The sequence below is a fragment of the Mustela nivalis genome (assembly GCF_964662115.1).
Source record: "Mustela nivalis genome assembly, chromosome: 12".
In the NCBI taxonomy this organism is placed as follows: Eukaryota; Metazoa; Chordata; class Mammalia; order Carnivora; family Mustelidae; genus Mustela; species Mustela nivalis.
Window position 1 is genome coordinate 35785050 of NC_139031.1, and position 24270 is coordinate 35809319.

A 24270-nucleotide genomic window follows, 5' to 3' on the forward strand; every position below is an offset into this window, starting at 1 on the left:
GGTCACTATGTAATACAATGATGCCAATTTAATGAAAAAATTCTGGGAGAATGAGAAAAAAGTAAAAAGGCAGAAAACTTCATCTATCAAATAGGATACTGTCAGATGTTTCTAAACATAGCAAATTAAAAAATAAGCAGTATAAGCCCCACTCAGAAATATGCTAGGTGCTAGGAAAAACCTCAAGGCTGAAATGCCCCCTAAGAAATGGAAAAGGATGGTGCCAGGAGCTAACACTTTTCCTTACAATCCTTGCGGTACTATTAAGCTATGTATATAGATTGCTTTAATAAAAATTCATTATTTAAAGATATGTATACATACAGGAAATTGAAAATTTAGGGGGGAAAACACTACTTGCAATCTCTTTTCCACAATTCTCAGCTACTTGGGAGCACAAGGAGGTGACAGCATGCAAACTCAAATTCTGGATTCCAAGGTGGTCTTCCTCTGCACCGGATCTGAAGGATGGGCTGCACACTCACAGCAACCAAGAGCATCCCCACAGGCCAGCCGAGTGCAGCCGAGGGGCCCCATCAGACCTCCCAGAGATGTGGAAAATGCAGGAGAGGAAGAACGCTAGTTTCGGAAGTACGTTCACTGATTTTGGTTCTTCTCTACACTGTACGTGCTTCCCCACCCCTCCTGCTTCTTACTACTGTTCTCTGCACTAATACCAAAGAAATCAGTAACTAAAATCCCAATGATATGCTACAATATTATTCTAATTTTCCCAGTGACACTGCTACTTTTTTTTTCATTTACTTTCATGTTGTCCAAATATACAGAGTAAGTTTTCTTCTCACTCTTTCCCTACTAGCTTGGTCATTTTGAACTCTACTTCAGACCCAGAAATGTTTCTTCTATTAGAAAAGAAGCACTTTTTTATGTGAAAAGATCTTTATTTCAAAATACAAGAATATAGCAAATAAAATGTGTTAGTACCCTCAGAGGTCAAGGTTAGCAGCCTTTCTGGCATATGCTAATTGTTCACAGTTGGAATGAATAACCTTTAAGTACATCTGTAAGGTCTATTCTGTAAGGTATAAATTCTCTATGTTGATCCCAGTGACAAAATTAAATTAGGTTCCATTTAAAAATTAAAATATAGCAGCTTTTCCAGAAGAACTAGCTCCCAAAACTGTATCCAGAACTCACCTGTACTAGCTCCCAAAACTGTATCCAGAACTCACCTGTTTAACATCTTAACTTAAATACCATGTATATTTACAACATTATAATCAATATTTTTGGACAACCACAGTATAGGAAATTTAACCTTGGGTAATAATTTTCCTCATTATGAAATCAAATGAAATATCATATTTTTGCTCTCCTCATAAACAGAAAATGACCAAACATTACACTTTATTTATATTTATGTTTACAGAGAATATTCAGTAATCAGAACTCACCATTTGTAATACTGTACATTAAATTATAATATAACCCCTGCTACAAAAGCTAACTATGCTGACCCTAGATAAAAACTATCCCTAGTTTAAATACATTAGGAATTACCAAAGGGGGAAAAAAAATTTAGAAAGTGGTCTTCCAAATGCTAAAAAGCTAGAAGAATTCTCCAACATCTGCTCTCTTATCTCGACATTTGCTTCGAGCTTTTGTTCGAGCTTTGAAGGCTGCAGAGTTATACAGGTGCTGAAATGAAGGAAAGAAAAACACAATGTGGATCACTAAAATTTAAGATACTCTGATAAAGGATGAATTAAAAATCGCAAAGCAAAGAAATGAGCTAACTCAACCTTATCAATTTTAAAAGTTTATAAAACACACAAAGAACAAGGGGGAAAATTAACACATAACAGATGATATTTTGTATTAAGAAAAAGTATTATTCAAATATGTAAAATACCAAATTCTAACAAAAAGTTTTAAAAAAATGCATCAACATTTAATCTGATCAAAGAAAAAAACAATTCATGAATAAAGTGAACAAAATACCCAAAATATCCAATTAATTAAAATAGCAAGGAAAAAAAATTAGGCTCCATCTTAATGCCAATTAAACTAACAAATGTTTTAAATCCTAAAATTCAATGCTGTCAAATATGTAATGGCTATGTGCCTTCATTCATTGCTAGAAATAATTAAAAATGACAGAATAACTTTAGAAGGTAATTTGGCAGTACATATGGAAAAAGTCAGAATTGACTCTGTATTCCCATGTACAGATTTCTTCTGAGAAAAAAATTCAAAGGAGAAATATATGTAAAGATGCTAATATTAAAATACTCATCAATTATATGACCATAACAATGATTAACTATAGAGAGTCTATAGAAATATAATTAAACACTTCAGGGGCACCTGGGTGGCAGAGTTGGTTAAGCTCCAACTCTTGGTTTCGGCTCAGATCGTGATCTCAGGGTGGTGGGACTGAGCCCCACATTGGGTTCTGCGCTCAGCATGAAATCTGCTTGAGATTTTCTGCTCTGCCCCTCCCCCAAATTGCACACTTACGCGTTCTCTCTCCCCAAATAAAATCTTTAAAAAGCATATTTACGTAAGAAATATATATATAAACATATATATGAGATAAACATATATATTTACAAACATATATATATATATGATTGAGCACTTCACACCCACTAGTATGGTTATAATTTAAAACAAAACAAAAACAAAAAAGCTAAAATAACAAGTGTTGATAAGGATACAGAAGTTGAAATTATCATACACTGCTGGTAGGAATGTAAAATGGTTCAGGACCTACAGAAAATGGTTTGGCAGTTCCCTAAAATATTAAACATATAACTACCATATGACCCAGCAACTCCATTCCTATACCTAAAAGAATTAAGAACAAGTGCTCTAATGAAAACTTACAAATGTTCATAGCAACATTATTCACAATGGCCAAAAAGTGTAAACAAGCTAAATGTCCATCAAAGGATGACTGGATAATCAATAATACTCCACACAATGGAGTATTATTCAGCCCAAAAAGGACCGAAGTACTGGTATGCGCTAGAACACGGATGACCCTTGGCAACATAATGCTGAATGAAAAAAACCACACAAGAAGTCACATGTTGAGTCTATTTATACAAAATATCCAGAATAGGTAAATGCAGAGACAGAAAGCAGACAAGTGGTTGCCAGTAGCTGTGGGGGGAGGGAAGGGAGAGGGAATGGGAATTGAATGCTTAAAGGTATAAGCTTCCTTCTGAGGAGATGAAAATATCCGGAAACTAGACAGATAGCTGTACAACATTGTGACTGTACTAAATGTCCTGAATTATACGACTGAAAAGTTTGTTATGTGAATTTCACCTCAGTAAAAACATAAGAATAATTATAATTTAAGGATTTTTTGAAAGGTTAAGTGAAATTATAAGTAATGTCACAAACTCTCTAAGCCTGTTTCCTTAATTTGCAAATGAATCTGGTACTTATTAAGTAGGTTTAGTTATCTGATACAAGAGAAGCACTATGTAATATTTATTCTTTCATAGAAGTTAACAGAATAAAGGAAAACAAAAAAGGAAAATTTCTTTATTAATGGGATTAAGAATAAAATTATTCAATACAACCCCTCTGGACTCTAACTGCAATGAAGTTTCTACAATTTTAATACAGCTGTTGTGTCTGAAACAGCATGAGGCACTCAAGGCCCACAGACTCCACTCAACACCTATTGCCTGGTAGAATCGAAGCATCAGCTCTGCTTCTCTTCAATGCATTTGGTTCTGATGAGAACAAAAACAAAACCTACCCTTTCAAAACGAGAAATCTTCATCGTTTTAAGTGTTGCGGCATCAAGCATCACCGGGGGTCCAAGTTCAAATACATTACGAAGGAATTCATTTGACTTCAGTAAAATAGAAAGGAATAAAGTTCATTATTAAACATCAGCTCTTTTTTATACAAAGTGAAATGATTAACAGAAGTAATGTGAAGCTTATAAATAAGAACACAGGTCGCTTATTTTGTTTCTCTTTGTAAGACTAAATTGTTTCAAATGCCTTGAAAGTTATGAGAAGAGCAACAGCGCTCTACAGAATTTATAGATGTTCCACCAGATTTATACAATACAAACGGAAGAGTTTCATACTTATTGAATTTTACTTTAAAATATAAATGTAAAATTAATTAATAAAATGTAGTTTTGTATCATGCTAAATGCATTCTGCATATCCCGCTAACTTCAAAAGCCCATTCAGTGAACTACATTCAAAACTGCTCCCTGGGGCGCCTGGGTGGCTCAGTGGGTTAAGCCGCTGCCTTCGGCTCAGGTCATGATCTCAGGGTCCTGGGATCAAGTCCCGCATCGGGCTCTCTGCTCAGCAGGGAGCCTGCTTCCTCCTCTCTATCTCTGCCTGCCTCTCTGCCTACTTGTAATCTCTCTCTGTCAAATAAATAAATAAAATCTTTAAAAAAAAAAAAAAAAAAAAAAAAAAAAAAAAAAAAAAAAACTGCTCCCTAATTTAAAAGCAAACACACAGAAAAGAGGTCACTCACTCACCTGCAAATGATACTGCATCCCTGATCCAAGAACTTCCTTAAAGGTGTCATAGGTATGTTTTTTGACCCAGCAATCAATATACATTCGTTCAGGGCCAAATTTAACAGTTTCTGCTGGAAAATCCCGTTCCTAGAAAACAGAAGAACCAAAATTTTAAGAGAAATTAAGAGGACTTAAAGAGATCCTACATAAACACAATTTCTAAATAGACACATTTACGTGCTGAGGTAAGAAAACAATATGGTTTTAACTGATACTGCCATCCCTGAGATGTGAATAGACTAGAAATTACTATCCTAATAAGGGTGTAGAACTTAATCTAGTTGTCATAGACTTGGCACAACTGAGTTCAAATAAATCTTACTGGCAAACCACATTGTTGCGAATGTCTTTAAATTTCAGTAGCACTCAAGAAACCTCAGGAAACAAACTGAGGGTTGCTGGAGTTGGCAGAGTGGGAAGGATGGGGTGGCTGGGTGATGGCCATTGGGGAGGGTATGTGCTGTGGCGAGTGCTGTGAATTGTGTAAGACTGATGAATCACAAACCTGTACCCCTGAAACAAATAATGCATCATATGTTAATTTAAAAGAAAACTTGAAGGAAAAAAAGTTATCTCTACCGGTCTACAAATGGGAGGTGAAGTGGGGAGGGAAGAGGAGGTGGTATCAAAGATAAGATGCCCCCACACGCCAGTGGTGAAACCGAGGGGAAGCAAATCATACTGTTTACATCATACTCTCAACCTTTCATTTATATTTTAAAATGCTCCCTTCTCCATGGCTTTCTTCTCCCATAAAATGCATCCAGCATCTTAAACAAGACAAGGTAACACACACTCCCACAGTCCAGTGGTCAACTCTCTTCCCCTTCCAATTACAGTCGTATTTTTTAAAAAAACAGTCAAGACACCCCATCTCCACTTCCACTAAAGAGAAGACAAACGGGGTTAACAGACCAACCAAAAAGAAGGGGACCAGCAACCAGGGGGTTCCAAGGGTTTAAGACCAGGCTTATTAAGAAAATGAGAGCAGGTACGCCTGGGTGGCTCGGTTGGTTAAGCATCTGCCTTCGGCTCAGGTCATGAATCCAGGGCCCTGGGATGGAGCCCCACATCGGGCTCCCTCTGCCTCTTGCCCCTACTTGTGCACTCTGTCAAATAAATAAAATCTTAAGAAAAAAAAAAAAAGAAAGAAAGAGAAAATGAGAAGGAATAGGTGAGTTTAAGACTTCAGAGATGGAATAATTTTGCCAGAAGACAATTTTATAAAGTATAACCCTGAGAGAGAATCAAGTGAATGAAAATAAAGGAAATGGAAGTAAAGATCATGAACAAATACAGGATAGGGTTTTCCAAATGCACAGAGGAGTCACACAGACTAGGGGCAAAACTTGGGGAGGAAAAACACTGGCCACTCCATTGTTTGATGAATCATGACTATGAAAGAGCAACCAGGAAGAGAACAGCGGGTCACCGGAGACAGGATAAAGAGACGGAACTTAATCACTCCAATTGTCTTCCCCACACCTACGTAGCCCCCTTCTTTCCCAGCAGACACAGCATATAACATGGAAGAACAGAATGCCAACTCCAGACTTACACAAGTATGCTACTCATTGGGTTGTCATTTTGCCAAGTAATTTAACCCCTTTGGGTCTGTTCCCTTGCTTGTCAAGTGGGGCTTTCCTCCCCCTACCAGTCATTAACCAGTGTTAAGACAAAGTCTGTGTGTGAAGCACATACAGTAGCTGATCTGTTACAACAGCTCAAAAAAACCACGAGGGTTCTACTATTTCAGCCTTCCTTATTTCAGAAAACATGAGACACCAGGAAAGAACTCCCTCTAAACTCAACTGCATCCTTACCTACTCTTCTCCTAAATCTCTCTAGTTCAAGGCAAATCATACTGTTTACATCATACTCTCAACCTTTCATTTATATTTTAAAATGCTCCCTTCTCCATGGCTTTCTTCTCCCATAAAATGCATCCAGCATCTTAAACAAGACACAGTAACACACACTCCCACAGTCCAGTGGTCAACTCTCTTCCCCTTCCAATTACAGTCGTATTTTTTAAAAAAACAGTCAAGACACCCCATCTCCACTTCTTCACTTCCCATTCTCTTTTCAATCAATCCCCATTAAGCTTTCCTGCCATCATTCTACTGAAGCTGCACTTGTAAAGGTCACCCACCAATGACCTAACTGACAAATCCAATGGACACTTTGACTCTCTCTCACTTGCCCATCTGCAGTTCTTGGCCCTGATGAAAGATAGCACAGTGCAGTGAGTTCAAATTCCAGCTTTCCTACTTACTGTTCTTTATGTCTTTAGTAAACTCCTTTTTCCTTAAAAAGTTAATTCTGTTGCTTAAGTTATAAAGGAATTAAAATAAGAAAACTGTATGTCAAGGTACCTAACCTATTAAATGCTTGCTAACTTGATAAACACATGGTCTTAAAAGAAAGACTCCTGAATGAAAAGAAATGACAGGCAGCAATAACTATGCCTAAAATGGAGAATTCTCCTCTATAGCAGTTTAACAACCTCCATCCATCCAGGAAGCAGGGTCCTTCAGAGAAAACTGGCTTCCAGTAAAAGCAAAGAAACCGCAACACTCAACAAGGCTGGAAGGCCAGACCTTTCTTTGGTGGGTACACTGAAGCAGAGCTGGAGCACAGCAAAGCTGGTCAAAGGGAATGGAAGGAAGAGAAATCCTGAGATGGAGAGGAGAGGGTGTTTAAGGTCTGGGAGGGAGAGCACCACAGGTCAGAATTATGAGGCAAAGAAATGGCTTTTACTTTTTGTACTGCTGGGCAAGAGTGACGGGCACACAAAAGACCTGTTAAGGCTGCTTAAAGATTTTACTTATTTATTTGAGAGAGAGAGAGAGAGCGCGCGCACGCACGAGCAAGTTGAGGGGTAGAGGGAGAAGCAGGCTTGCGCCAAGCGGGGAGACCAATGAGGGGCTCAATCCAAGAACCCTGGGATCATGACCTGAGCCAAAGGCAGATGCTTTACTGACTGACCCACCCAGGTGAGTAGGTTGCAGTCATTCAAGAAAATGGCTCAATTTGAGGATACCACCACACTAAAATTTTAAGACCAAAAGGATCAATTGTTAATACAGATTTCTGCTCAAGTTCGGGAATTTTACTCTGTGTTTTAGATTATAAAAACCAGAGTAAACATAAACTACTATTCTAATTAGAGTTAGCATTAACAAAATGTTCAGGTCCCAGAAGACCTCTATACCTATACCCTAGGTTTTACTTAGATTAAAATGAAGAAAGTAGGGAACCTGGGTGGCTCAGTGGGTTAAGCCTCTGCCTTCAGCTCAGGTCATGATCCCAGGGTCCTGGGATCGAGCCCCACATCGGGCTCTCTGCTCAGCAGGGAGCCTGCTTCCCTAACCCCCACCTCTCTCTGCCTGCCTCTCTGCCTACTTGTGATCTTTCTCTCTCTCTCTGTCAAATAAATAAACAAAATCTTTATTTAAAATAAATAAATAATAAAATAAAATGAAGAAAGTAGTTCTTAAGTAGCCTATGTATGAGAATCATTGCAACATTTCAAAACTGGACCTGAATGGGGTCTTAGCATCTTTATTTTTTTAATTCCCATTCTAAGTTTTCATATACATGTCAGGCTGATGACTCTTTGGTGACATACTAATTCTTAAATGAACTGCCCTATCAGATAGCAAGTATCTGAGATATTTATTCTTATATCCAAGAAATCATTCTTATCTAGCTAAGAAAAAGAAAAACAAAAAAACAAAACAAACACTTTGGTATTATCCACAGTAAAACTGCTTTTATCCTGCAGTTCCTTTTAACCATGCATTCTATCCAAATCCCTGAAAGTTTCTAAATCAATTTATTTGCCAGATAGATTAAAACAGGTTAGAAGACTATAGAAGATACTCAAGCATCAGATGATTTTAAACCCTTATTTAAAGGCTGGATTTCATCATTTCTTAGCCTTTTGGCTAAGATCTAGTGTAAAGGCTGGATTTCGTTATTTCCGTTTTTAGCACTCAGGTTTCCCAGACAAAGATCTTTGTTTAAAGTACTGAAGGGTAGGCAATAATTTACCATTCACAAAAAATACCATACTAAATATCTATGTGCACCTTTGCTTAAATGATGGCAAGTACAACAAAGTGAAACACACTTTTTAAACTATGAAATTGTCATATTTTTTAACCTAAAAAAAAAAGTACCTTTATGCATCAGAACTAAATTTTCCTTTGTTTAAAAAAAAAAAAAGTCATCTCTATGTATGTAGTTAAAAACCTTGCTTAAACGGAGGAAACCGTTTTGCCCAAAACTGAAGTTCAATCAAAAAATGACCCACAACTGTCCAGTTTAGCCTAAACCAATCTCATCTCAAAACAAATAGCATATGCCTGGCTGGCTCAGTTGGTGGAGCATACAACTCTTGATCTCGGGGTTATGAGTTCAAGCCCCATGGTGGGTGCATCGAATCTACTTTAAAAAAAAAAAAAAAGTAGGAAGGAGGGGCACCTGGGTAGTTCAGTGGTTAAGCTCAGGTCATGATCCCCAGATCCTGTGATCAAGCCCCAAATCAGGCTCCCTGTTCAGTGAGGAGCCTGCTTCTCCCTCTCCCACTCCCCCTGCTTGTGTTTCCTCTCTCGCTGTGTCTCTTTCAAATATTTTATAAATAAATAAGTAAATGAAAGTAGCCATTATAGCATTAAAAGACCTACCTCCACTGCCCTCAGGATGTCTCTGAATACCGACCGCTGCTTTCTCTTGTCCACTTTGGCACGGTGCTTGTTTCCATCCGTAGCCAAAGCCCTAAGCATCTGGGTCAAAGAGTCCATGTCTTCGTAAAAGAAGTCCTGGTCAGGAAAAACAATTTTGTTTAGTTCATTATTGCGTCTTCCCCCCCAACCTTTCCTAGTGCTAAAAGAAAACACTCTACTTTGGAAAATACCCAGCAGGGGTAAAAACAGCACCACAAATCTCCGAGCTCTTTAGAGATCTTGGCGCACAGGAATACATTAATGCATTTATAATATCATGCAGAAGTTTTAATCCAGAAATGCTGACTACAAGATGATATACTACCACTAAACAATTAACATTCCCCCTCCAAGTATATCCAGATACATTCAATAAATATTTAGTGCGCTCCTACCATACTCAAGACATTCCTAGGATTTCAAAGTAGTTCAGTGAAACTGAATACCCCAAATACCAACATAGCTTCTATCCTTTGGCTCTTCAGTCCCCAAAGCACACAATCCCAGAATTCCAAATATTCTTATTCCAAAAGTACAAACTATCAGTAATGCCTAAAGCACCTAACTTCTAATATACTGGCCATATTTCAAAAAAGCAATACAATTTAAATCTGGTGCACAACTTAAGTAATTAAATTACTCAAGCTAAGAAGATATTTTAATCCCTTTTGAAGGGAAGCCACAAAATGTATTACTGTTTGCTATTACCTTGATATGACTCCCCTCCAGCAAAAAATTATCCAGCCCAGTAATATATCAACAGTGTAGAGATTGAGAAATCCCACTATAATTGACCTCTGCCATAAGTAAAACTCAATCTACTTTACAGTCTGAGTCAATGAGTTCAATACAGTATTAACTTGGAAAAATTAAATACTAATATTATAGGGAAACATATCCATAACATGTTGGGGCATTAAAAAGAAAGTAAATTTAAGACATTAAAAAAGTCCATAAATAGCTTCCAAAAGCCAATTTACTAGAGTTTAGGGTAACTCTACAGTAAAACTATACACCCAGGGACAAATGAGCTCTTGGAGATACAAATAAACACCTCAACTCCTATCAGTAATAAAAAGAAAACAGCATAATCATTATCACAGAAGGGTATGTGTGTGTGTATGTTGTGTCTATCTGTCTGCCTTGTTCTTGCAGTACTTCCCATGTCAGGTTAGGTGGGGACAAAAAAGGAAGAACTGGGGAAGATCTGTCTATATTATATTTTGGTATAGTTTCCTGAGTCAGCACATTATGTGGCTCCCAAGACCTGTAACTCTGCCCAGTAAACAGTCTTTGTTTTATTATAGGTTATCCCAGAGAGCCCCTAAAAGGCCACTACCAAAAGATCACCACCAGGAGGGGGATGTAATCCTCACTTTAATGAACAGTTACCATAATAGCTACCACTTACACTGTATCTATGTTCTCAACAACCCCATGAGGTAGTTACTACTTTATTCTCCATTTTAAAGATACTGATACTGAGGCATAGAAAAGTCACCCAACATTATCCAACTAATAAGGGTGGAAAAGAGATCTGAACTTAGGAGCGTAGAGTGCACTCTTACCCATTTGGTTGTAAAGCAAACATGCATAATAAACCACAGAGAGCTCTCACAAACAATTCCTAGTTCTTCATGTCAACTTATAATTATGTTAGCAAAAGGCTCTGAATATTTCAATGCCATGAATTTGCTTCCAAAACCCTAATTTAAATCAGCCTATATATTCATCAACACATGGTTTAATTTTTTGAACACTCCTTAACTACCCCCACCACAGCCACACACTCACTCCTTTCAAAAAGTTTACTTAACAAAAATAGCAAACAAAACACTAGGTTCTGTTTTGTAACCAAGGTCACTTCTGTCCTTAAACAAATAGTTACCCAAACTTGTTCAATTTTATCTGAGTTCTCCTAGCTCTCTCATATTATACCCAGAGAATATAAGCTATGTGGGCAACAATAAAAGTGTATTTACAAATTTTTTAAAAAATTCAACATGAATAACTTGAACTGCCTTATTACTTTACTTTTAAAATACACTTTAAAGGAAAAAGAAAAAGAAATTACCATTTCTGGCCTGCAGAAGAACAGAAGATTAAAAAAGTGGGACATCTGGCTTCTATGCCTTGAGGTTAGGGAGGCATTAACTAGCGCAATAAAATTAAATTGATTGCTAAACTTGAGGCCAATTTCTCACATAAGTAGATTCATTCGCTACTGAAAGCATTAATAACTTCTTTTCATTCCCACCCTGCTATCCTTCAAAGAAAAAGAGAGAGGCCGGGGTAAGCCTAAAAAAGACACTTCCCAGATATTTTTAAACACAGGACTAGAATGGAATTATTCATTGTTAAATAACATATTGAATTCCTGAAAAGGTTTCATTCCAGAAATATAATCTTTGTTCTTACATTAAAAAGCAGCTAATAAGTAAGCCAAGGTTCACAAAGGAGGATACAAACCAGGGTGACCAAATGTTTCAGTTAGCTTGAGAGGAAAGGTTTCCTGGAACACAGAACTTTCAGTGCTAACCCCGCAACAGAACAGGCGAACCGGTAAAGTTGGTCAGCTATCACAAACTCAAATATTTTTGAGAGCCAAATTGAGGTAATAAACATCCATGGACGGACAATAGGTAAGGAACTGCAAAGCACATAATGCCCAGTCTAAAGGGTGATGTTGGCTTTCAGCTTTGGCTTAGAGAGGTTAAACAACAGTGACTAAACTCATTAGATCTCAAACCTATGTCACCTAAGTATGTCATCCATTTGTCTGACATTTATTATAAAACACTCATGCCTGAATCACCTTAATATGCCCTGTGTCTGAGACATCCAAGCAGAGCTACACAGACTGTCATAGACAACTCTCTCCACAAGTAACAGTGTCCCTAAACTTGAGTTCTACAGACAACAAGAGTTACATGTAATAAACTACACTTAAATGTTGATCTACCAACCCCTACCGGTTTATACTCTTAAAATTTTTATACCACCACTGCCAAGAAGCAGAGCAATCAGTCACTTGATTCTCAAGCTGGCCATACTCCAAAGTTATCATCCAATTCTTAATTATGAATATAATGGTAGAATAATGGTCCTTGAGACACAATCTTTTCCCTCTGTTCATCAGACACTTACACTCTCCATCCCTCTGGCCAATTCAAACATAAGTGCCAACGATTCACCAGCAGCTATTCTCATGTTGACATCATCAGAAGAGAGGAGGCTTGGAAGTTTATGGAAATGCCTAAAAAACAGTTAGTCATTACTGTGTGAACATAACCAATCCTATCAATAAATGCTGTTTTTATAAAATATGAAACTAAGAGTACATACATCTCAAGCTTTTTCTTCACTTCACTGATTGGGCATATAGTCAATAATAATGTCCATGCGAGAAGAGCGCTGATATGAAGCACTGTATTAGGGGTGCTGCAAATAACATTAGTGTCTTTGTCTTTGAGATAGGACTTGGTGAAGATACTTTCCAAACATTCCAGAGTTGAATACAGCTCCTAATGCATCAGAACATGAAGTAAGGTAACCACTTTAAATTTGAAATATGCAAGTATATTAATTAATTAAATTTGAAATGTGCAAGAGTAAAGGGTGTTCTACTTACAGTAATGTCTTCTGTAGCAATAAAACAGCAAACACCAAAGCAAGTTGCACACTAAAAAGAAAAAAATAGACATTAATGTTGGTAATTTTCTTATTATTTCCGTATTTTCCTGCTTTTATAATTCAGTGTGAAAATTTTCTCAACTACATGATGACACTGCTCCCGAGCACAGAATAAAAAGAGAGGGGTGCCTGGGTGGCTCATGGGTTAAGTGTCTGCCGGGGTCCTGGCATAGAGAGTCTGCTTCTGCCTCTCCCTCTGCACAGCCCCCTCTCTGCTCATACTCTCCCTCGCTCTCAAATAAATAAAAATCTTTTTCAAAAAAAGAATATGAAGAGATAAAGAATACAAGATCAAGAGTTAACGGAAGTGGATTTTAGCCCAAGCTATGCTACCAAATCAACAATGCGACTTTAGGAAAGTTACTCAATTTCTCCTGGGTCTTCCTTCTTTAATCCAGCAGATCCTTTTTAAACTTCCAACTCCAACTCAAAGACAGAGATGAAGTTTGCACATTGGGAGATAAAGAAGCCTACTCTTCTTAAAAAACCTTTAAACACAAAGTTTGTTATAAGCTTTTAAGCATTTAAAACCATTTATATTCATTCATCTCTTTTTATACTCTACTATGAAAACTTCTAAAAGAAATCAGTTTCCAAGAAATAGCAGAAATCTAAAATTTAATTAACTATCCTCAAACTTGCCACCTCAAAAGGGGTCTCATTCATTCAAATTCCACTTTTTTCTGCCTATGTTGAAAACCAGTCAGGAATCCTATAATTCCCTTTTGTTAGGGGAAAAAAGAGGTTAGACAAATGATGACATTACAGGACTACCATGGTTTAAGTTTCCTAATAAAATGGAGCTCAGAATACAAAATTTATATACAATCTGCTTGCAACATAAACGGGAACCATTAGTTTTCAGAACACTGCTCTAAACAAATAAATCATAGGAAAACAACTTATAATTTGTGAGATTTCTGTATTCTCCATTTCCCTTTTTGCTACATTTTCACTAAAATCCTCTCGTGTTGTTCTAAGTGCCACTAAAGCGTGAAGTCTTTAAGTCACCATTCATACAGCCAAGTTCCTGGTATCATGAGGACATCTGCAGATTCATCTGCTCGGTGTCACTATTTCATTTTCATTATTTCAGCCTCGTAAAACTGGATACTGCTAAAATTAAAAAGTAGTCGAGGCATTATTCTCGATAACAGAAACTTTGAATCTGTAATCCCTCATCCTAAACAAGCAGCAGAGGCAAAGCCACATCTCTCCTTTTGATGCCTCTAAGAGAGAAAAGATAGCTTAAAAACTAGAACTGCCTTCATCCCTTCTGCTAATATGAGGATTGCCAAGTACTTTTTTAAATTCACAGCGAGCATCAAACATATTATTTTAAAAATGACAACGAACACACATGCAAGGAAAATTAAGGGTTTACTACAAGTATCCACGCAACAGTGTTTTCTGTCAAACATTTCAAAAATACCCCTATAGTCCTGCATGATTTAAAAGTTTCATGAAAACCCAAAAAAGGGGGATAAAAATATAAACAGCAAAAGCTTAATTAGCTATTTTTGGGACTATGAACTGCTAGAGGGCAAGAGATTCCTATGAAGTCACCAAAATTCTACTTTTTTTTGCCTCTGGGGAAACAGCTTAACTACTCCCAGCCTCCATATAGTTTGTAAACCAAGGAACCAGCCACTAAAGTGATGCATTCTGGCCTGAGCACCTGTCTTTTTTCTTTCCCCACCTTGCCACCATAGCTGCCACAAGGACCTAAAGGTAGGACACAGAGATGTAGACGGACACCCAGGGACTCTGCCAACTTACACAGTCATATGAGCAAGAAATAAATTTTTATTAAGTCCCTAAGATTTCAGGGTTTATCTGATAGAAAGATCAATGTCATCTAAATATAATACTAAATAGTCAGTAATACTAAAGAGAAAGCTAATGTGAAAAGTCACTATTAAAACTAATAGAAAGTCTCGAAGTTGAACCTGTTTCTTGTTTAAAAAAAAAAAAAAAACAAAACAGCTTAACAATCAAATCTACTAAGATTAAATTCTTAAGATCCCTTATGATTCAAATCCACTTTCCAAACCCACAAAGATGCTTCTGATAATTACCTGAGCACTCCAAAAGCAAACAAACAAAATCCACAATCTAAAGTCAACTGTCATGAGTAATGAGTATCGAATAATCAGAGAATGAAACATGGTCTTTCAAACCCCATGACATGACTAGAGTATCTCACAAGTTACAGATTCCTACGAAATAAAGCTTTCAGCTTTTTCCTAAGGACTTCTAGGCCACAACAGCCAAGGTTTTTTAAAAATACCTATTACATTTCTTAGAATAAAAAATGACCACCCAATAAGCACTTTCTATATCATTTAAGTTACAACAAAAATTATTCTTCAATCATCCTGAAGAACTCAAGATAAGATAGTATTTCCTATCAGCTTATGACCTTTGATTTCGAAGACGTCGAGATGTGTTCTATCTGGGATGTTCTATGGTATCTCAGAAAATTTAAGGAAACAATTGTCAATACTATTAAGTCTGCTCAAAGTAAAAGATAAATGCAAATAAAATGTTAATTAAAAACCTATTATTTTAGGGACGCCTGGGTGGCTCAGTTGGTTAAGCAGCTGCCTTCGGCTCAGGTCATGATCCCAGCGTCCTGGGATCAAGTCCCACATCGGGCTCCTTGCCCTCCGCAGGGAGCCTGCTTCTCCCTCTGCCTCTGCCTTCCACTCTGTCTGCCTATGCTCGCTCTCACTCACTCTCTCTCTGACAAATAAATAAATAAAATCTTTAAAAAAAAAAAAAAAAACCTATTATTTTAAAAATGTAACCTTCCTAGACCATTCATCAGAGTATCTGGATGTCATGCCTGGACAGACTTATAAAGTAAAAAATCATATACTTACAGTTTGCCTAGCCTGGATACTAGCTGTTCCATCACAAATTATTTTCTTTAAGACTGGTCCAAGAGTTTTTAAAACCTCTTCACTTTCAATTCCAGGGCCCAACTGAACACAAAGAACAGATGCTAATGCTGCAGCCGCACGCTGCTCATCACTCTTACCTAGGAAAAAAGCAAAGGTACAACCATGAAAAATTGTTCTGAGAGAACTTATTAAGACAACAATTTCCCACATTTGTACAATTCACCAAAATATTATTTACCGTTCATATAACCCCATAATATGCTACATGAGCTGCAAACCTAGTGACCTCAAACTCTGGAAACCAACCTCACCCTACAACCACCACTTATTAGCCAAATAAATGACTTACAACTCTTATTCTCAAAACGTATTTCTTCAGCAGTGAAATGGAGATTAACATCTGTCTTAAGGGAGCACTGTAACAATTCAGCAAAATGACGTGCTTCAAGCTGACCTGATCTTCGAGATCTTTTATGTACTCATAGAACAGTGCTCAGGTAGACTCTGAATTAGTTTCTCAACCATTTCAGATGGATGCAGTCCATGAAGTAAACTAAACCTTCAAGGTTTCTCCTTCACCAATTTTTTTTTAAACAAGTAAGGGATTAAAAATAAAGGATTCTTGGGGCGCCTGGGTGGTCCTGCTCGATAAGCATCCAACCCTTGATTTCATTTCAGCTCATGATCTCAGGGTACTGAGATCCAGCCCCGAATCCAGCTCCACAATCAGAGGGGAGTCTGCTTGCCCCTCCCCATTCTGCTTACACACGCATGATCTTTCAAATAAAATCTTTAGAAAGAAAGAAAGATTCTTTAAAACCATACAAAAACTGCAGATACCAAATTATTACCTGACAAATTAAAAATCTATTAAAAAAGCAGATTGGAATGGAATTTTTAAAGGACATCTAATCCAACTACCATTAATAGGAAACAGTCTCAAAAAAGTTGGCTCTGCTATCAACTATACCACCAAGAAGTTATATAACCTTAGACCAATCTCATATTTCCTAGACCTTTATTCTGTACAATGAGAGAGATGGAATGGTTGGCATTCTATTGCAAAGCTTTCACCTGAGGTAAAATGAGAAAAACAAGAAGATAAAGGTAATAAGCTCATTCAATTTAAAAAGAGCAGGTGTGCTTCCCACATTTCTGGTGCTAGAAATATTTTGTTAATAAAGACCTAATGATAGGTCTTTATGATAAGGTCATTATTCTCATAATGTTCTTACTTGACAAAATAATTAAGCTGGCAGCCCCAGACCCTTGTAATTTTAGTGATTCCTAAAAGTGAAGTTTGTTAATATTAGACTTAATCTTCAAGGTCTCTCTTCATTCTTAAAAGTTCTATGACTATAATATGACTTCCAGAATCTCCATTACAAAGTTCTAGAATTTAAACATTTCAAGGGATATCCTGAATATGATGTCATCCACAGGTATGACTGAGGTTTTTAGTAAGTGCAAGGGAAAATGAGCTATGTAATTATAATACTTTTTAAGTTAGGAAAATGAAGTAGGATGGCTTTTTTAATACCTTTGTTAAAATCTGACACAAGCTTTCAAGATTTTCTTATACATGAAAATGGCAATCACCTGTTCCAATATAAACATGGATGACAATCCATCACAATCCTAGTTTCAAGCTGTTTTTACATAAACAAAAAACAAAGCTTCTAACAAGTCTCATTCTGAATTGAATAAGCATAGTGTATTCCTTGACAACCGTAAAGTTAAGAGTGAGCCAATCTTCCATTTCCATTAATAAATATTACTGCAAAGAAGGTGGCAAATTCCTTTTTAGTTCTGTGCCTCTTACTCAAAAATAAGTATATTACCTTTTTTCAGGCAGCGTTCAATGCTGTCAGTCAAAGTCATTCTTCTTTCCAGAATAAATTCATAAAGCATTTTTGAAGCCAGTGCATTTTTAATGCCTTCAAGAGCTGCCTGCCTTGTCTTCGCACTATTTAAAACAAATCAGAAGATCAATTTGGTGTGTACCATAGGTCAACAATAACATAAAAACTACACTATTTCCCTCTCCATTTCTCTTTATACATTTGTAGATTCTTTCTTTCTATAGAATTGTTATCAAGCTCTTAATCATTTTTCAGTGTAATAAGGTGAATCCACAATTCTCCCATATTACATATTTAAGCAAACTCACAATTTTTTGATACTGCAAAAGTCTGGACTTCGCATTTGCATCTTTAGGGCTCTTTACTTCTGTTTAAGTCAGCTCTAGAACTACTATGAAATAAGAAAATTTAGCTTTGCTATTTTTCACATCTGCAATAAAATTAGTGGGCAAGAGGCTTAAAGCAAAGTTTAGCTGTTCTTTCCAGCTGAAGAGTAACTTTTAGTCCAACAAACCCATTTCAATTGCAAACAAATACAGTTATATGCTATTTATTATGCTAGAATAATGACTAATCTAAGACAATCTAAATTCTAGTGGCATGTTCCTATCTATGTTAAAAGTCCGAAGGAACAAGAAACATTTAAAGATCCAAAGTAAACAAATCAGGCTTTAGAAAAGTATATTGCTAAATCACAGAACTGCATATAATATACATAGTGGCTGATCAGAATCACACAGAACAAAGTTTCCAGTATCTCCTACCTTTTATCCAGGGTCAAATCAATGAATCCCTTCAATTTGTACTCTAAGTCTTCTTGAGTTCCTTCCTCATCAAGGACTTCTGGTCCTAAGGAATAATATAAACTTACCATAGTTAATTTAAGTAGGAAAAAAGCAGACAGGAAACAGCAATAGTGTGCCTTAGCTATAAGAATTCTTCTACCTAAAACATCTTTTTATCTAAAGTTGCAAATTTAAATTTAAAACTCATACCATCTTCAGCAAAACTGGAAGGATCGCTGTAACCACTGCAATGGCTCATGGTTTCAATGGATGCATCCTCATCACTAAAAGGTTGAACATTCCGATGCTGGCCACCTAGTAAGCAAAAGAGGATGGAAGTAGATGACTGTGCTGCCATATGCTCAAAAAGCTCACTTGGGAATTTTTAAATCTACTTAGGAGAATTTTGGTAATGAAAATCCAACCTTATTTAAAAGGGATGATTATGCTACAAATAAACATATTTAAATATTCTAAAAAAAAGTCAATTCACCTGTTTTTCAGACTACTGTTTTACAATATACATCAACTTCAGAAATGTATCAAAAACTGGTATTATGGTTGAAAAAGTATTTCCAAAACATGACTTCGTTAAAGACAATAAAAATATATCCAGAAATAGAGTATGAAACAATAGGTCATAAGAGTAAGTATATTGTTCAAGGAGAATGACTGAGCCTAGTAAACATAAACATGGTAAATGGATTAATTTTTAAGCTAAACACCTTGTGTGAAGAAATAAGACATTAAGAGATGGTAGTTTTAAAGATAGCTTGAATTAAGCAAGGGGAGGGGGGGGGACACCTGAGTGGTTCAGTCAATTAAACATCCGACTCAGGTCATGATCTCAGGAGCCCCATATGGGGCTCTGGATGCTGGGGTCAGCACAGTCTGCAGTTCTCTTGAGACTCTCTCTCCCTCTGCCCCTCCCCTTGCACATACATACGCAAACACACACATGCAGTCTCTCTCTCTCAAACAAATAAATAAATAACATCTTTATTTTAAAAGGTGGGGGGGGCGCCTGGGTGGCTCAGTCGGTTAGGCGGCTGCCTTCGGCTCGGGTCATGATCCCAGTCTTCTGGGATCGAGTCCCATATTGGGATCCTTGCACGGCTGGGAGCCTGCTTCTCCCTCCGCCTCTGCCTGCCACTCTGCCTGCCTGTGTGCTCTCTCTCTGACAAATAAATAAAAATAAAATCTTTAAAAAAATAAAAATAAAAATAAAAAATAAATAAAAAGGTGGGGGAAGGAATAAAACAGAAATTTTGGTTTTTGATATAGTAGAAAAGCCTGTTAGATGATTCACTTTTAAAAGAAAGGTTAACATATCCAACAGTTTAAAAACATCAGGGCTGTTACTAAAAAATAAAATCTTTTTTTTAAAGATTTTATTTTTTGAGTAATCTCTACACTCAACTTGGAGCTTGAATTGACAACTCCAAGATAAAGAATCCTATGCTCCACTGACTGAGCCACCCAAACATCCTAAAATATAATCTTTTTTTGTAACTAGAATCTTTCCTCAAATTAACTTAAAAAATAAATCCACGGTGCCTGGGTGGCTCAGTGGATTAAGCCTCTGCCTTTGGCTCAGGTCCTGGAATCGAGCCCTGAACCGGGCTCTCTGCTCAGATACTTCCCCCTCTCTATCTCTGACTGCCTCTCTGCCTACTTGTGATCTGTCTGGCAAATAAATAAGTAAAATCTTCAAAAAAAAATAAATTTAGTTATATTTTGTTTTGCAGGAATTTAATAATAAAGTACTGCTCTGTCATGAATTACATTCAGCACTGAATTACAGTACGTACCAAAATCTGTCTCAAAAGTGACTTTGAGTCACCTGATTCACCTTTGAGTCCAAGTTCCCTTATCAGTAAAATCAAAGATTGTACCAAATATCACCAGGTGCCTCTGTTCAAGAAATTCATGTCACTTATTCCCTTAAAAAGAGGTGGTTTGTTTGTTGTTTGTTTGTTTGTTTTTCCAATCCTCTGTGTTTAAGCTTCCTAAGTTTAGTATTTGGGGGGTATATTTTTAATGAAGTTTTTTTTTTTTTAAATCAAAATACAACCTGGCTAATTTTTAAATCAACACAAGATGACAAGCAGCCTTCAAATTTGCTTGCTATTCCAAAGGAATAACTTTGCTAATAAAGGTAGGACGGCATAAAGAATAAGCTAAGAAGCCAGGATACCATAACATATTAATCAGAGTGCTTAGGGCAGGAATAAACAAATAAACCAAGACCTATGACATCATACTCTATTTCTGGATCTACCTTCATTGTCTTCCATGATTTGAAGTCATGGGAATAGTTAAGAGCCATCTGATTTCTACTAATACACATTCACAAGTCAATTCATATTTTTTACTTTTCATATTCAGTCTACTTCTAAACTGCCAAGAAGAGTACCCTTAAACACCTCTTACTCAACTCCTTTCCCTAAGTCTCAGTTTCCAAGACTCCAGGAAAGAGAAGTTAAACAAACAACAACAAATCAAGAAAAAGAACCCTGTATGAATGCCTGATATCTAGATCAAATTCACCCACTGTGTGATCCCAAGTAATATTAATTAGGTGGCACTCTAGACATAAAGTCCTTATATCTTCAGGGTTTACTAACAAGGTTTTGTTCTTTCATTTTTTAAAAAAAAATGCTCTCTTTAAATTAAGTGCAATGAAAAATAAGCATACTTGTCAATTTTATCAGCTTTCTAAAATCCTGCATAACTTAAAAGAGAAAGAATTTAAATGGAAAATCAATTAAAGTGATAAGAAACATGGTTATCTTTTTATTGTACATGTTAAAATCCCATTTGAATCCCATCTCTACTGGATGTCATTTTAAAAATACCAATAAGGTAAATGGCTTTTAAGTAAGTACAAGTTTGTGACAACATTCCATCCCTTCTACTCCGTTATTATTTATTCATTTAAAAAGTAATACATCCACATGGAATCAAATTAACGTGTTAAAAAAGTAAATCCCACTGCATAACCCACTTACCAGAGGTAAGCACAGATAACAAGTACTAGTGTAAATTTCCAAAAATATTCAAAGCCTGTACAGTTTTATACACTCAACGAAGAATTCTTTTCCATTCGTTTGAATATGCTAAAATTCAGTGTTTAAGTTTACCTTTTCTATTGAAAATAAATTAAAAAAAAAAAAAGCAATAGCAATTAGGCTGATGAGAAATGAGCAAAGAGGAGAGGGGAAATTTGAAAAGTAATACCCCACCACCACCTGTGATTATTCCTTAGCCCTAGGAAGAAAGAAAATTTCAGAGTTTCTGAGGAGATAAAGATTTGTTTGTGATTCGAGGAAGCCATGAGTAACATCCGTTACAACTTTTAAAATGACTGCTTGCTGCTTCACCATCATCTGCTCCACCAACAAAAGGTAAAAACTTAAAGAAGAGTAAAATGAATAAGGACCTCCCAGACAATTCAAATTGACTTCAGAGGAGGAAAAGCTAAAATACAGAAAAGAATAGAGATCCCTCTATTCACATTAACAATCAAATGCTACAACAAACTAATTTTGTATTTTACATCTTGATCAAGAACAAATTTCATGAGTATCGAGGGCATACAATAAAAATAAAGAGCAACATAAAAAGGGGGAAAACTGCAACTATAATAATTGATTTCTATTGTCAATTATTAAATGTTTACTACAGAACATAAGTTTTCATGCTGCTATAAATCCTACAGGAAAGCGTTTTAAACGCCAGTTTCGTATCATCTTTAACAAGGAAAATGGACTATTCATTAATGAACAGAGGCGTATCATTACGAGGGTCGAAAAGCAATTGTGTTGACAAATACATAATGGTCAGTACTAGATCTGATGGGCTAAAGTCCGAGAATTCCAATGTTTAACTTCAAAATCTCGACCAAAAAATTACTAAATGAGATGATTTCATTAATACTCGATTTAAGTTTAGTGGTGTTTCATAAGACTTTCTTTAAAGTCCTTTTCCCCTAACCCTATAGTTAGTAGTAGAGAATCAGGAGTTCACTTAAGCACCTACCCATCCAGGAAAAGCTTCAACTTTGCAATGAGAACAAAAAAAACAAAACAAAACAAAACAAAAATCTAAACTTTTGGCCAATTGCAACCTGAGTTCCCCCACCACCTCGCCCACCCCGGCCTGAGGGGACAGAACCTATAGAACGCTGCACAAAGGAGAACGCGGTTTCTGCCCCCCCCCCCCCCGGAGAAGGTCGCTGGAGCACCCCCCGCAGACGAAGCGGGGGCGCGGGGCTTCTGGAAATGCCAGTTTGTAATAGAAATGGACCCTAGGCTCGGACAGTGGCCCTGAGCCTCCACGCCTCCGCCCAGCCAGGTGGACACGCGGGCTGCCCAAGGCGGCAACGGGATGGGATGCCACACCGGCGCCTCTGCGTCACCCGGGCCGCAAAGCGCAAGGGCGGGCCTCGTGACGCAAGAGCCGGGCCAAACGCGCAGGACCTTTGGCATTCCCCAGAACTCCACGTTGGAGTCGGTGGGTCAAAGGCAACCACTGCTAGAAAGACGCAAATCCTCTCCCGGCCCCACCCTCCCTCAGAGTGAGCTCTGAGGAGCAAGCACCAGCTTCTGAGAAGAGTTCCTCTCCCGCCCAACAATCCGTCACCCCGGACCCGGATCCACTCTCAGGCCCTAGAACCTATTCGCGCCGCCCCTCCCCGCCCCCAAGGCCGGTGCCAAAGAGTTCGGTCCGCAAGCCAGATCCAAATCGCGCGAGGTACTGCCCCCACGGCACGCTGGGAATTGTAGTTCGCCAGTCAAGCAAAGAGCCCGGCCGACACATATGTCCAGAGGACTGGAACTACAAATCCCACGGCGCCCGAGGTTGAGACTCGCAAGCCCGGCCGGCAACGGGGATGTCGGCGCCGGGGATACCCCCTTACCTGCTGTCGCCGCCGTCGCTGCAGCTGCCCCTGTGCCGCTGCCACCACTGCCACCGCGGTGGGGAGTGTTCCGCTTCTTATTCTTCGGCATCGTGGGACGCCCGGTGCCGCCTAAACTCGGAGCTTAGCGAGGATCAGCCGATGGAGCTGCACTTTTTACTCGTGCGTCTGTGCGGCGGGCGGCTAAGAGGCGAGTCTTCAGCTAACAGAGGCGAGAAGCGGCGGGGGTACGAGCGGGCGGTGGCAGCAGCAGAAATCCCCGTGAAGAGCTGCGAGCGGAAACGATACATGTTTCTCTCTAGCGCGGGAGCTAAGGCGGGGCGGGCTGGGCCACGACGCCTTAAGTAGCAAGACCGCCGCCTGTCGTCACCATCTGTGGGCGGGACTCGAACTCTCATTAGCCAATCCCTATAGACTCCCCACCGGAGTCCTACCTCCGGCGACCGATGGATGCTGACTACCAATCCCATGTCGCAAATCTTCCAGCGGCGACCATGGATCAACGCCTCTCTGCCGCACTGAATTCTGGGAAATGTAGTAAATCTTCGGGGGGAAGTTCTCCTGTCTCCGCCCAACGGGCTTTTCTGCGCTCTTTTCTCCCTACTCTTGTCCCCTCCCCTGCTTCTCAGCGGCCCCGCCTCGGAATAAACCGAGTTGTTCCCAGGCGGTGAGCAATGAAGCGAGTATGCCTGATGACGAAGGCCAGCTTCCAACTGGGAGCTACGCAATTGGCTTAGCTCATCTTTATCCCGCGGGTGGCGTTCTTCTGTTTAACCTCTCCCCTGCTTCCGTGCAGCTTCCGTCCAGGCACACCCATACCCCTCCTCGGGAACACCTCCAAG

At 38.2% G+C, this 24270-nt stretch overlaps 2 protein-coding genes across 3 annotated transcripts; both read right to left on the reverse strand.

The window, feature by feature from the left end:
* Positions 1 to 881: 881 nt before the first annotated feature.
* On the reverse strand, positions 882 to 23745 carry IFRD1 (interferon related developmental regulator 1). Of its 2 annotated transcripts, none has more exons than XM_082693085.1 (13): positions 23429 to 23745; positions 18718 to 18822; positions 18487 to 18571; positions 17702 to 17826; positions 15840 to 15997; positions 12893 to 12943; positions 12607 to 12785; positions 12409 to 12517; positions 9223 to 9357; positions 4490 to 4618; positions 3740 to 3835; positions 1194 to 1659; positions 882 to 1158 (listed from the first exon to the last, which is right to left on the reverse strand). In XM_082693085.1, the coding sequence occupies exons 1-12, from the start codon at positions 23517 to 23519 to the stop codon at positions 1570 to 1572; spliced, it is 1353 nt and encodes a 450-aa protein (XP_082549211.1). In that variant the 5' UTR covers positions 23520 to 23745; the 3' UTR covers positions 882 to 1158; positions 1194 to 1569. The 2 variants fall into 2 exon arrangements, with proteins under 2 accessions (XP_082549211.1, XP_082549212.1); XM_082693086.1 differs by having other exon boundaries at positions 882 to 1128; positions 1165 to 1659.
* On the reverse strand, positions 23563 to 24270 carry LOC309845313 (uncharacterized protein; the record flags this gene model as incomplete). Its single annotated transcript, XM_082693094.1, has 1 exon — positions 23563 to 24270. The coding sequence occupies exon 1, from the start codon at positions 23896 to 23898 to the stop codon at positions 23563 to 23565; it is 336 nt and encodes a 111-aa protein (XP_082549220.1). The 5' UTR covers positions 23899 to 24270.

Excerpts from the sequence above, each read along its gene's own strand:
- IFRD1 (XM_082693085.1), bottom strand. The coding sequence starts at position 23,519 with ATGCCGAAGAATAAGAAGCGGAACACTCCCCACCGCGGTGGCAGTGGT. Across the intron at positions 18,572-18,717 it reads TTCCAGTTTTGCTGAAGATG|GACCAGAAGTCCTTGATGAG; the intron begins GTATGAGTTTTA and ends ATTATTCCTTAG. Across the intron at positions 12,786-12,892 it reads TTGCTACAGAAGACATTACT|GAGCTGTATTCAACTCTGGA; the intron begins GTAAGTAGAACA and ends CTGATGCATTAG.